This window comes from Chelonoidis abingdonii, chromosome 4, assembly GCF_003597395.2.
Source record: "Chelonoidis abingdonii isolate Lonesome George chromosome 4, CheloAbing_2.0, whole genome shotgun sequence".
NCBI classification, from domain to species: Eukaryota; Metazoa; Chordata; order Testudines; family Testudinidae; genus Chelonoidis; species Chelonoidis abingdonii.
Genome location: NC_133772.1, coordinates 26,638,616 through 26,651,687, shown reverse-complemented (window position 1 = coordinate 26,651,687; position 13,072 = coordinate 26,638,616). Strand labels below are relative to the sequence as shown.

General features: G+C 53.0%; 1 protein-coding gene across 1 annotated transcript; it reads right to left on the bottom strand.

The window, feature by feature from the left end:
- Nucleotides 1-6,166: 6,166 nt before the first annotated feature.
- On the bottom strand, nucleotides 6,167-12,596 carry CYB561D1 (cytochrome b561 family member D1). Its single transcript, XM_032799636.2, has 3 exons — nucleotides 12,451-12,596; nucleotides 12,305-12,342; nucleotides 6,167-10,894 (listed from the first exon to the last, which is right to left on the bottom strand). The coding sequence occupies exons 2-3, from the start codon at nucleotides 12,314-12,316 to the stop codon at nucleotides 10,391-10,393; spliced, it is 516 nt and encodes a 171-aa protein (XP_032655527.1). The 5' UTR covers nucleotides 12,317-12,342; nucleotides 12,451-12,596; the 3' UTR covers nucleotides 6,167-10,390.
- Nucleotides 12,597-13,072: the final 476 nt, after the last annotated feature.

The following is a 13,072-nucleotide window of genomic DNA, read 5'->3' as shown; positions in this document are numbered from 1 at the left end:
GAAGCTCCCACGCTTCTCCTGCCCAAAGATCCTCTCCACATGCTCTAATTGTCTGGCTGGACCAGCAAGCTGCTGCCTGGCTCTGTGCTGGAGCTCCTGGGGCAGTTCTGTTCTCAGAATATCCAGGCGCCCTCCCAAGCTAGGAAGCAGACACCAGCTGCTGCAGCCTGAGAGAGAACAGGATGTAGGGGGACAGCGGGGAGGGAGAACCTCGGGAGTTTCCTCTGTTAGGAATTCCCCTCCCAGCACTCCAGGCAACCCTCCCCTTTGGTGACCAAGTCCCTGGCCCATTGTCTTGTTTCCTAGGGAACTTGTCTGGAGCTTCCCCCCACCCAACCTACTTCTGCTCCTGCTCCTGCTCTGCCTGTACATCAATGAGCCGCTGCTCCCAGCCTGAAGTGCGCAGCACGCCAGAGCTGTCACAGACATAACATCATCTGGCAGCAACACCACCTTCATCCTCGCTGGGGTTTCAAACGCTCCTCCTGGATGGGAGACTTGAAAGGATACTGTCAGCTAGGTGCAGGCACCGGTGCCACGCTTAGATGTGGGGGATGGAGGGGAGATAAATAGAAAAGAGAACAGTTTGCAAAACCCAACACAGACACATCTCTGCACCAGCTCGCTCTAAGGGAGAAACCGATGTAAACATCTCCCCCAGGGCTGAGCACCCAGCAAGAATGTGGAGGTGAAACTGATCAGCCCAGATTCAGCATCTGTGCTGAGTGATCAAGGCTGATTCATAGATTCCAAGGCCAGAAGCAACCGTTGGGATCATCTAGTCTGACCCGCTGTGTTACACAGGGCAGAGAACTGGCCCAGAATCATTCCTAGGGCAGAGCTTGAGAAAAACATCCCATCTTGATTTACAAATGGTCAGTGATGGAGCATCCACCGTGACGCTTGGTCAGTTGTTCCAATGGTTAATCACCCTCCCTGTTAAAAATGTACACCTGTCCCCCCGCTGAATTTCTCTAGCTTTAACTTCCAATCAATGGATCCTGTCAGACCTTTCTCTGCTGGACTGAAGAAGCCTTTTTAAAATATTTGTTACCTTCTCTTTGTTAAGCTAAATAGATTGTGCTCCTGGAGTCTATCACTCTAAGGCAGGTTTTCTAATCCTTTCACCATTCTCATGGCTCTTCTCTGACCCCTCTCTTTTTGAATTCAGGACACCGGACCTGGACATAGGTTCCAGCAGCAGTTGCGCCAGTGCCAAATACAGAGGTAAAATAACCTCTTTATTCTCCCAAAATAATCTCTCCTCCCCTACTAAAAATTCCCTCATTTTTATATCCCACGATCACATTAGCCCTTTTGGCCACAGTGTCACACTAGGAGCTCATGTTCATCTGATTATCAACCATGACCCCCCAAATCTTTTTCAGTGTAATGGTTTCCCAGAATCGAGCTCCCTATTCTGTAAGCTTGGCCTATGTTCTTTGTTCCCAGATGGAGACACTTACATTTAGCCATATTAAAACACATTTTTAGGTTGGTCCCAAGCTTTCCAAGCAATCCAGGCTGCTCTGTCACAGTGCCCTGTCCACTTCATTACTGACAACACCCCCAATCTTTGTCTCATCTGCAAACTTTACCAGTGGTGATTTTATGTTTTCTTCCAGGTACTGATAAAAATGTTGATTAGTGAAGGGCCAAGAACCGATCCCTGAGAGACCCCACTGGAAACATGGAATGTGGTGGGCTGAATGAGGGGCCTTACAGTTCTAGCTTCTGCTTCTTGCAGCCAGGAGGGCAAAGGTGCCTTCCTGTCTGGGGACTGATATGGGTCATGGCAGGGGCACCATCGCCCCTGGGTCATGGCATAATTTCAGGCAGCCTGGGGTCCTCTCTGTTTTATGCAAACCATGCCAGACTGCTCAGAATCCTGACAGATCCAGCTGTGCACCCTCTCTCCCACATAACACGCACCTGCCTGGGTCCATCTGTACGCAGGCACCTCCACGTACACTTTCCCTCACACTCCAGCATACATACACCACCCACAAGGCTCTGCATATATACACTAGTGCGCCTCCCTTGCACATATGCACCTTTGCCACACACATATGTACCCCTGCACAGACACACCTGGGCGCACACACGTGCACTGGTCCATATTTCTGCTTCCAGGTTCCTAATACAACTGGCTCCCTGGCCAAAGAAGGGAACCCACCAGCCCACCCTGGGGAAAAGGCTGCTCCTGACCTCATTCCCTTTCACTCCCGCACCCTAGGCTCCCCTAAACACTCCAGTTACAGAATGATGTGGGACTGCGAGCAGAGTCTTTGTGGCTGCTATGAGAGGCAGCAGTGCCCAGGGCTGTTTCCAGCTGCTGCATGTCCAGACGCTGGCTGGGAGGCAGCTAACCTCAGGCAAGACAGACACCTGAGATGGCAGCTGGACCCCAGCAAGACTCTGCTTGGGAGAGATGAGGACAGGCATGCTGGATGATGTGCCAACAGCCAGGCTGAGAAACAGCATGAGGCTGGATCATGGGTTAAGCCTGCGACGTATAGCCCCAAACACCTCCCCAGTGCAGGGGAGACTGACTAAAAGGCATAGTGTACTCTGTAGCAGTTCAGAGCACTAGATGGCACTTGGCAGGGAGCTAGCAGTGGGGGCTGGGCCAGCTGACATGTTCCAGGAAAAGTGCAAACAGGGCCAGTTCACAGCACTGGGTGAAGATCAGACAGGGTATGAAAGGACACGGGTCTGGCTGTTAAGGCACTAGATGGGTTGGGCTGGGTACATGCCCTGGGTGATCTTGGGCAAGCCACTTCCTGCTTGTATGGTGTAGCCCTTTCTCTCCCCTTCCGTCTGCTCTGTTTAGTGCCTCCATTCCTCCTCTTCCTATGCATTTGTACAAGGTGGCCATGTTCTCAGCCAGGACCACGAGGCACAGCTGTAACACTCACTTTAATGGGTCAAACAGAGGAGCGTCCATCACTGCCTCGCAGCCCCCAAGATCACCTCTCTGGAGGCTGCATGAAGAAGGGGGAGTTGAAACAAGCATGTTAGCCTCTGCATGAGCAGTCACCAGAGAGGGCTTAACTCAGTGGCACAGCAACAGTGTGAAGGCCGGGAGCAGCGGGGGGCATCCCCTCTTTGGACTCCAGGGAGACGGGCTGGGCAGGGGCTGGAGGGCAATGGGCTCCTTACAACGGAACAGCAGAGGGTTTCCACCACTGGAGGTCTGGGCCCAGAACTCCAGTCAAAAGGAGCAAGGGACCAAAGGCACTGTTTTGAGTAGGAGTGCGGTCGGTGCTCCTGTATGCTCTATGCAGGGGATGAAAGTGACTCGGAGCCTTCTAACAACAGGAGCAAATCCCAGCACCCCTTGGGAGATGAGCCAGGCCGTGTCTTGGGCTCCTGAGTGAAAGAGGGAGCCAGAGATCAAATGCTGCCTGGTCCCAGGTGGCAGCACTTTCCCTGAGAGCTGAAAAGAGCAGGCCAAGCAGCACTGTTCACTTGCCTGATAGGCCCTGCAGAGCTCCATTGTCTACATGTCTGTCAAAGCTGCCGTTTGGGGCCAACCCTCAGTCTGCTGGGCTCAGCGGCCAAACAGCAGCCACGCTGGGGGCAGGGGGGGAGGGCAAAGGGGGGCACCACCTCATGCTGCCCAACTGGGGGAACTGCCAGCACTAACACCCAGGACCCTGCAGGACTGACTTTGACAACTTAACTATGAGAGGAGGGGAAGGAGGTGAGAGAGACCCTGGGAATAACAAAACTTCCCCATCCCACAGGGGTCTGCAAGGGTCAAAATAGTAATGATTGTTACTGTTCAGACATTACAGTACCATGGCCCAGATCAGTCCCATAGATCGACTGATCCCAATGTGCTGGGGGCAGGGAAAGAGATTGAGCTGCACCCCAGGGAGGGATGTTTTCTCAGGAGTGATCCAGGACCAGTGCTTGGACAATGCATTCCAGGCCTAAAGCAGACATACCGGCCAGTGAAGCAATACTAGCCTTGGCTTGTTGCAAGATCCGAGACTTCACAATCACACCACCCTGTCCTTCCCCACCACCTCTGGAGGCAAAGAAGCCGCTAGCATGCGGGATTGACTCGGGGCCACAGGCAGCCTGGGATCCTCACTGCGTTTGACAGGACACAAAACGTTTGCCTGATGCTTCTTGAGATGTCAACCTTTGTATCTGTTACCAATCCCTGGGTCTAGTGCGGGGGGGAGGGGGAAATCTGGCACTGGCCTAAGGTCAAACATAGCAAGTCCCAGCATGGCACAATTTTCACCCCCCAACAACCAGAGCAGCCACATAAGCAAGGCCCTGGGAAACCAGCTCAGACAGTACAGAAGGGTCGACTGATGGAGAGAGGGGATGGGGGTCCCTCAGCTACTCCTCACGGTCCCTCCTTGGCTGGCTGGATGCTGTTGTTAGGGTGACCTTGGCTGACTTTGTTTTACAAATTTTTTAATCTCTTCTCCCCTGCCCCAACATCTGTAGGGCCAACTTCCAAGCTCCTGTGTGCACCCAGCTACCCTAGCAGAGCTGCCGCCGGACAGGAATGCAGCAGTTTTCGCCCACCCTGTTCCAGACCAGGGTGCGAGCTCCGCCGCAGCCTCTCCCGGCAACTGGAGCAGGAGGCTTTAGGGGTGAGACCGAGGAGCTTTCAGCGGCCGAGCTGTGAAATATGCAGGCCAGCTCTGCCGGCTCTTCCTCCAGGAAGTCTTTGCAAAGAGCTCCCTCGTGTGGGCAAACATCACACCAAGCTCCCCAGCCCCGTTCCGTGCCGCTCACTACGTCGCAGCACTTCCTCGGAGCAGCTGGGGCTCCATCTAGGGTGACCAGATGTCCCGATTTTATAGGGACAGTCCTGATTTTTGGGTCTTTTTCTTATATAGGCACCTATTACCCCCGACCTCCTGTCCTGAATTTTCACACTTGCTGTCTGGTCACCTTAGCTCCATCCCAGGTGCGTGCAGGTCGGGCTGCCTTCGGAACCCCCAGCTCACCAGCACAGATCACTGACCGGCAAAAGTGCTTTGCTGTGGCTTAAGGATGAGGCAGTGATAATGTATCAAGTTCCTATGATGCAAGGATGGAGGGGCCAGGGTAGGGTAGAACCTGACATTTAAGAGATCCCTGATTCAATTCCCTGCCCTGCTGCAGATGGCCGGGGCAACCTTGGGCAAGTCACTTAGGTTCCTATCTGTGCAAAAGCACAAAGAAACAATGGGGTAACAGGACTGCCCACCTCACAAGGGGCTGTGTAGTGTGAGGTACTCACACTCCAGCAATGGGGACCATGTAAGTAACAGAAGCAGCCTGTCTGGTCATCATGTCATCTCAGCCATCCCCTAGGACCCACTCAGCTTCTGCCCTGTGAAGAGGGGGAAGCTAATTTTCCTTTCCTCCCTGCCATCCTGGTGCCCATCAGAGGGGCATGGGCAGATGTCTCCACATGGTCGTTCTAGATCCTGAGTGCCGCCCTCACTGGGCCTTCTCTTCCCTTCCATCTCAGGCCTGGCCCAGTGGTTTGAGCAGCGGGACTGAAATCAGATCTGGGTTAGCTGTGAGATCTTGGGCAAGTGTTGTTCGCTCAATTTGCCCAGCTGTAAAATGGCAATAAAAATAACCTGGGTGGGGGGCCTCACGAGAATTAAGTGATTAGTGGCTGTGACATGCTTGAGAGCCTCTGATGACAGGTGCCATACAAGGTGCAGTGCTGCTCACTCTTCACTCAGACCCACTGGCTCTACAGCAGCTGCATGGTGCTTGGGCACTCCTGCTCTGGAGAAATGAATGAGGCCAGACCACTTCCTGCCAATACTCTGCCTGTCTCGAGCCCACCCCTGCTGGTGTTCAGATTGCCCAGGGCTTTAGCAGTTCAGTTAGCCCCCACCAGCCTTGCGAGTCAGGGAAGTGTTCCCCACATTTTACAGATGGGAAACTCTGGCACAGAGGGATGATGTGTTTGCCCATGGTCACGTGTGTCAACAGCAGAGTGGGAAAAGGAGCCAGATCTGACTTTCAGGCCTCAGCTTCAGCCATTATCTTGTCTCATCCTACATGCCTCATCCCAGATAACACACACAAATGGCTGAGCCTCACGGGCACAGTCACGGCACCCCAGTACCACCCTGCCAGCAATGCAACATGCCATCCGCATATGCCACAAACAGAGCACATCAGGCACAGCTGGGATTGACTGAGGTTTCATTGTTACACACAAGAATTACATTCCATGACTGGGCCCCACTTACTGCAGGGCTGCGTTTTCAACACACAACACAGGCTAAGAGCGCACACAAACGCATCAGCCATACAGTTGCCAAACACTTCTTACCCGTTACAATGTTATTTGAAATGCAGAGGACAGAATGACAGCAATAGAAGGGTGAAGAGCCCTCTGCCACAGTGCGATCTAAAGTAACCTGGAGACTGAGATCATGGAAAATGAACCATTCGTGCCCTAGTTTACCGTGACCCTCTTCCGATGGAGTTATTGTGTTTCAAACAGAATCCAAATCCTGCTTGCCTCTCCCTCCCACCCCATGCTGCTGACGAACTTCTCTGTGTGCCTTTTAGACACGTCTAGTTAGATGGACTATTTTCCCTTACCCATCCCTAGAGCCACCCCCTTTGCCCCCTCCCCCCAAAGCTGGCAATCACAAGGGCAGAATGCTGGCTTGCTCAGCAAGCTGGAATCAAAGTTTGAACCGCAAAACCCAGCAGGTGTGGGATGTGATCAGAGAGGCCCAGACAGCCTTCGCTCCATCTGCACTCCTCCCAGTCCATCTGCCCTAGCAACCTTCAGTCCATCGCAGCCGCTCATCTGTCTGCTATCCCTCTCCCCCAGGCTACAGTGCTTCTGGTTCATTTCCACTCCTGCTATGATCTATAACAAGATATGCCATAATGAGGTCTATGGAGTCAGATATTGTGATGCTTGCTGCATGCCATGGTGTGCCAGACAATGGGCTACTGTACAAACCCCAACCGTACCTGGCCCATCTCTGCGAACAGCAGCTGCTGATGGAAACTTGTTTGTCAGAGAACAAGGTCCTGGACTGCAGGTCTCCCAAGAAGTTATCTCAGAGAAAGCAGCTGCTTTATACAGGTTTCCAACCCAACACAAAGCAGGGACAGTTCGGTATTTGTATAGTGCCCAGAGGCCCTCCCTGAGGTCAGCACCCCATCGTGCGAGGTGCAACAGACACGTAGGGCACAATCCTGGTGCGTGGCTCTGCACTAAGGAAAAGCTCAGTCCGGATTCCGACTGGTTTGGTCGGCAATGCTGCAGGGAGACAACTGGGTCAGGTTCACCAGCTCCCATACGGTGGCAAGTTCCCTCTAAATCATCCCAGCCTGACCTTAAAAACCTCTGAGGAAGGAGATTCTACCACCTTTCTAGGTAACCCATTCCAGTGCTTCACCACCCTCCTAGTGAAAAAGTTTTTCCTAATATCCAACCTAAATTTCCCCCACTGCAACTTGAGACCATTACTACTTGTTCTGTCATCAGGTACCACTGAGAACAGTCTAGATCCATCCTCTTTGGAACCCCCTTTCAGGTGGTTGAAAGCAGCTATCAAATCCCCCCTCATTCTTCTTTTCTGCAGACTAAACAATCCCAGTTCCCTCAGCCTCTCCTCATAAGTCACGTGCTCCAGACCCCTAATCATTTTTGTTGCCCTCTGCTGGACTCTTTCCAATTTCTTCACATCCTTCTTGCAGTGTGGGGCCCAAAACTGGACATGGTACTCCAGATAAGGCCTCAATGTTGAATTGCACTTTATTAGTTCCCTGAGATGGAAGACCTTCCCACCGCCAAGTGGCAGGCAAAGCCAATGCCTTTAGACCACAGGGCAGGGACTTGGCCCAGTTTTTTGGACCCATAACACAAGAGAGATAGGGGATTCAGTTGGGTTAAACAAGCCGGAGCCACTCAGAATGCAGCTAAAACGAGGAATGTCCTGAGCTTGGAAAGTGCAAGGATTGCTCCTGCCAGCTTCACAGGATTAATCCAGAGTGACACTGCAGGTGGCGTTTCAGAAAGACGAGTGATTCCTTGGGGAGGGGAAGGATAGCTGGCAGCCAAACCTGAGTGCACAAAAGAATCTGCACGCTCTTTCATTTTCCAGTCGAGTGGGACTGAGCAGAAGACGGCACAAGGGTTTCAGCAGCATGTTCACAGCAAGAGCCATCAAAGGGCATCACAGCCCTTCCATGGGTCTCCACCTCACTAGCACATCTGCCTTGCCCCTGCTGCCACCCACACCCATGCAGTGATAGTCTGCTCACTGCATGTGTCCCCACACTAGCATAGTAGCTGATCCTCAGGAAGGATAGCAGCCTAGCAGAGCTACTCTTTAGCCCGGGCTGCAGTGCTGAGGGTCCCAGGTGAAAACCCCACTGATGACACATACAGGGAGGTGTGGGGGGCACGACATTGGACATTCTGTTGTTACGGTGCCAGCTGGTTAGCACCTCAGGCTCCTGTTCTCTGCTCTGGTCCTTCATCCCCTCCACAACTGCCCCACCCTAACAAGTATTCAGGAAAGAAGGGGTAAAATGCGTGATTTAACCAAGCACCCACTCCAAACAGAGGCCTCTCCCCAGAGCTGTGCAGGTTCCTTGGATGCTGGTGAGACAGCAGCAGAGGAAAAGGAAGAGGGTGAACTGTTAGAACCCCCAAAAGGGAAATGCAATGCAAGCCAGTGGGGCACCTTCTGAGATACTGGAGGCAGACGCCCGCCACAAGTCCTGCCACTAAAATGGTTAAACATGGGAACAGTGCGAGTCAATCAGCTCCCACCCCAAGCTTTGCTGCTGACTAAGGCTACATCTACACTACGGGGACTATAGCAACACAGCTCCATCACCACAGCGATGCCAGCACATACCTACAGTGTCAATATAGCCTACAGCCGGAAGGGGCTTTTCCATTGGCATAGGAACACCACCTACCCGAGTGATGGTAGCTGGCCTGATGAAAGACTGCTTCCGTCACCCCAGCTGTATCAACACCGGGGGTGCGGTCAGCACAGCTGTGGCAGTCACGAGCTCTGGAGCTATGCTGACCTAAATTTTCAGTGGAGCCCAGGTCCAAAGCCCAACTCATTGCGAGTTACAAAGCCTCCACAGCTAGTAAACCTACCCCCAGGCTACACAAAGCCGTCCCCAGCCCACGAAAACCCTAGGGACATTGCAAACTTGGTTCTTTCCCATTATAACCCACTGAGCTAACCCATGGCCTCTGCCCCAAAGCGACACACAGATACAGACCTGCCATTGCAGCAGGGGACAATCAAGAGCAGAAGTCAAGTGCTGCAACTGGCCTTTGAAACAGCCGCTTCTCCGAGGGGGATGTGGAGGGTGCCAAGCAACCACCTCCCCAGCATCCCCTAACCCCATCCTTGGCTAAAGTTAACTCAGTGTTTGTCAAACGGACCATGCAGAGCCAAGACTTTTGCTCACCCACTGGACAGGTACAGCCTGGGCAGCAATAGTGCAAGTTTCCACACCCAATGCCACCTGTCTATGGCACTACCCTCACCATAGGATCTAGGTGCCTCAGGCATAGCTAGACCACCAACTCATTTCACACAGGCCCATTTCACACCCCACATTGGCGAGAATCCAGGCAAAAGGCCCCATATCCTTCCAACTGCTCCCTCAGCCTGCTGGGCCCTTGGGGGGTCCAACTACCACAAAATCCAACCCTCCTGCCTAAGAAAAGCCTGGGGCTCTGTGAAGGCCTGCATGAGTCGGGGCTGGGGGGGCATTGCAGGGGGAAGAGGGCAATGGAAAGCCCAGAGTAACATTAGGAACAATAATTAATCCAGTTTGAAGAGAACCTGGGGCCTATTGCACCCAGGTGCTCTTCTGCCTCATTTACAATCCCAGCAGCTCCAGGGGTCGAACGACAAGCAGAGATTGCCAGTGAAGTTCTGCGTGCAAAGATGGGCCGGGGCTTTGCACCCGAACGCAAAGGGACTCATCCAGAGGCAGGACCAGCTGAACTGCAGTGCTCAGGTGCAGGGATTCCAGTGTGAGCCAGGAGCTTGAAATTGAGCCCCGGGTCCAAAACCTGAACAAAAAGACATTAAGTGTCTATCTTAGCTGTGATCTGCCGGTTCAGGACCTATGCCCACAGAGCAGCTCTGCTAAACACACAAGGGAAAATGCTCATTAGTACAGAGAGTGAAGGGACTAGCCCCAATGCACCCATGCACTGTGGAACAAAGGCAGAAGGGCAGGTGGGAGATCAGACTTGAGGGGGAGCGGGGGGGGGCAGAAGGGGATGGGCAGGCTAGAGCTCAGACCCAGGGGTGGGAGGGGGGAGAAGAGAGGGGGATGGGCAGGCCAGAGCTCAGACCCAGGGGTGGGAAGAGGCGCAAGGAGAAGGGGAGACTGGAGTTCAGACACGCACCCTTTTCTTTGGTAAATGAACGCCCGTGGTCTGGTTCATGATCACCAGGGCAGGGTAGAAGGGCAGTGCCAGGCAAAAATACCAAGCTATTCCTTTGATCTGTGCCTGGAACCAGTCAGAGCAAAGCCCGAGGACTACAGTGAAGGTGGCCAGCAGACACACAACCAGGCCACATGTGACATGGTACAGTCTCAGCCGTGCCACAGAGGAGATCCTCAGCAGCTGGGGGAAGCGCAGGCTAAGCCCACACAGAGCCTGCCCGCAGGTGGCAGCCAGAGTCAGGACACCTAGGAGGCTGTGCCAGGAAACCAAGTGCGGGAGCTCGCTCCGATTCTTGCTGGAGACGATGAAGGCCAGGCCCAGTGTGGCAGACACGACCACTAGCGTCTGCGCGGTCCAGTGCAGCCACACTTTCACCTGGCGGGAGCAGAGGCAGAAGGGTGAGTTCTCTGACGAGAAGAGCAGGATGGCTTCGGGTAGGCAGAGGCAGAACTGGGGACACAGGAGACCATTAACAACATGACGCCCGGCTGCCCCCCACCCTGCCCGGCAGGAACACTGGCCAAGGACCCTGCGTGGGGCAGCACATTAACCCAGAGACAGAAGAGCACAAGGGACCTTTAGGGGTAGAAGGAAAAGTTCATGCGTCCAGCCCTGAGCCACTCCTGTGGGTAGAGCCATGAGATCACCACCACCAGTAACAAGAGGGCTCAGTTTACGTAAAGGGGAAACAGGGAAACTTGGCCTTGTCCCTGTGAGTTAGTTCAATCCTAGCAAATCATGCACAGTCCTGCTCCCATCATCAGCGCCAGGGCTTTGCAGGGCAGGTCGACGCTGCCGCAGCGTTAGCATGTTGCATGTGGAAACTACACCCACCTCCAACCTCTTTCCAGGGGTTGTTTTGAAACTAAAAAGCCCCCTATTGCATGTTCCTGGGAACTTTCGAGACCTTCCTTCCACTCCAGCGGAGCTCAGGTGGGATACGCTCCTGCAGCCCCCATGTTTCTATTCTGTGCGGGTGGGGGGAGATAACGGTCAGAAGCAGGGCATTCCAGGCTCCAATGTGTGTCCACCTTTTATTATTATTTTTAAACCTTCAGGACATGTTGCTATTCCCTAAGGTCTGTCATGGGAAGAGGTTCCTGGGGGGTTAGAATTTGCCTTTTCATTGTTTTCATTTAGCTACGCTTTTAAAGTAGTGTAAATTGTTTGGAAAATTGTAACTGGTGGCTAGTTTATCAATCAAAATAAATAATTCTCATCTATTTCATACCTAGTGGAAACCATCTTTAACTCCTGTCAGTGTTAGAGGGTCTTGCCTCCCACTGTACATTCAGAATTCCCAGATACACACATTTCTCTTACTAACGTTCACAAGCTTTTCACTCTGCTCCAGATGAAATCCCTTCCCCCCTGAATCCTTGCTCTCAGCCATTGGCACAGCCACTTTCACTCCAAACTGACACTGAATCACATCTGGAATCAGCCATCTGCTCAGGGCTAAGAACTACTGTTTGGGGGCATCTTGCCAATCAGGAGAGCACCTATTTTAAAGATGTGGGGAATAAATTCACTGTTGACACCTGAACAGATGCTCTGGAGTCTGCGGTTCCTCTCCAACACCACATCCACCGACTGAAACACTGGAAACCAGATCTCAGGAGTGAATGGGACACACAAGTCCTCAAGAGGATAGCACTTGCTGCAATAGATCATGGGCTGAATCCGACAAGGACAAATGAGTGCATGCTGCTAAGGGTGTCTCCATCTGCAGAGTGGGACTCGGGGGCAGGGGGGGGGGGGGAGGGAAGCCAGAGCTACATGCTAACGTCTCCAAAAGCAAACCAAAGCAGCTATAAACCCGGGGACATTTCTAGTAGCTAAACACAAAAAAAAACTTACCGCTATAGACATGAAGACAGGGTGCCAAGAAAACAGACCTGGGAAGGAAAGAGTCAACACTTCGGGTTGGGGCAACACTTAGCACTAAACAGGAAATGATGCTTCATTCACTCATTCTGTACCAGAGCACTTCTTATCACCATTACCGTTCCCCTCCCCTAGCTGTGGAGCCTGATGGGGACAATCAAGCAAGGAGGGTGCACTGAACTGTCTGGTGCTCTGGTCTGAATCCTGTTTTCCTGATGGATTTGGGAAGGCACGTGGAATACAGCATTTCAGTTCTTTCTCCCCCCATCCCCATCCCCATCCCCACCCTCGGCAAGGTTTATTTCTATCCTGGGAGATAATATTCCTTCTCAGAGTTAATCAGGGGCGAGAGGAGACATGCACATGGGTAACGCTGGGACAGGAAGGGCTCTGGCCAGCCCCAGGAAGGAAAACACCCCATGTCAGAGACCTGGGACAGGGAGGATGTTCTCCACAGTAGAAGAGGGGTCCAGAAGGGGGTTGGGAACTGACTCGGTGCAGACCCCAATGCCTCAACATGGGGGCACTGTGCTATAGGAAGCAGGGTGGAGGCTTGGGAGTGGGCACTCAGTTGCTCTGCAGCCCATTTACCAGTAATAACTAAGAGGGAACCCCTGACTCTGGCCCCACGTTCCCCTCTCTCAGCCTGCTGCATCCCTACAGCCCCATCACTTCCTCTCCTGCAGCACCTTCTCTGGCCCCTGCACTCTCCATTGCCCCTCATCCAGCTTCACCCCAACA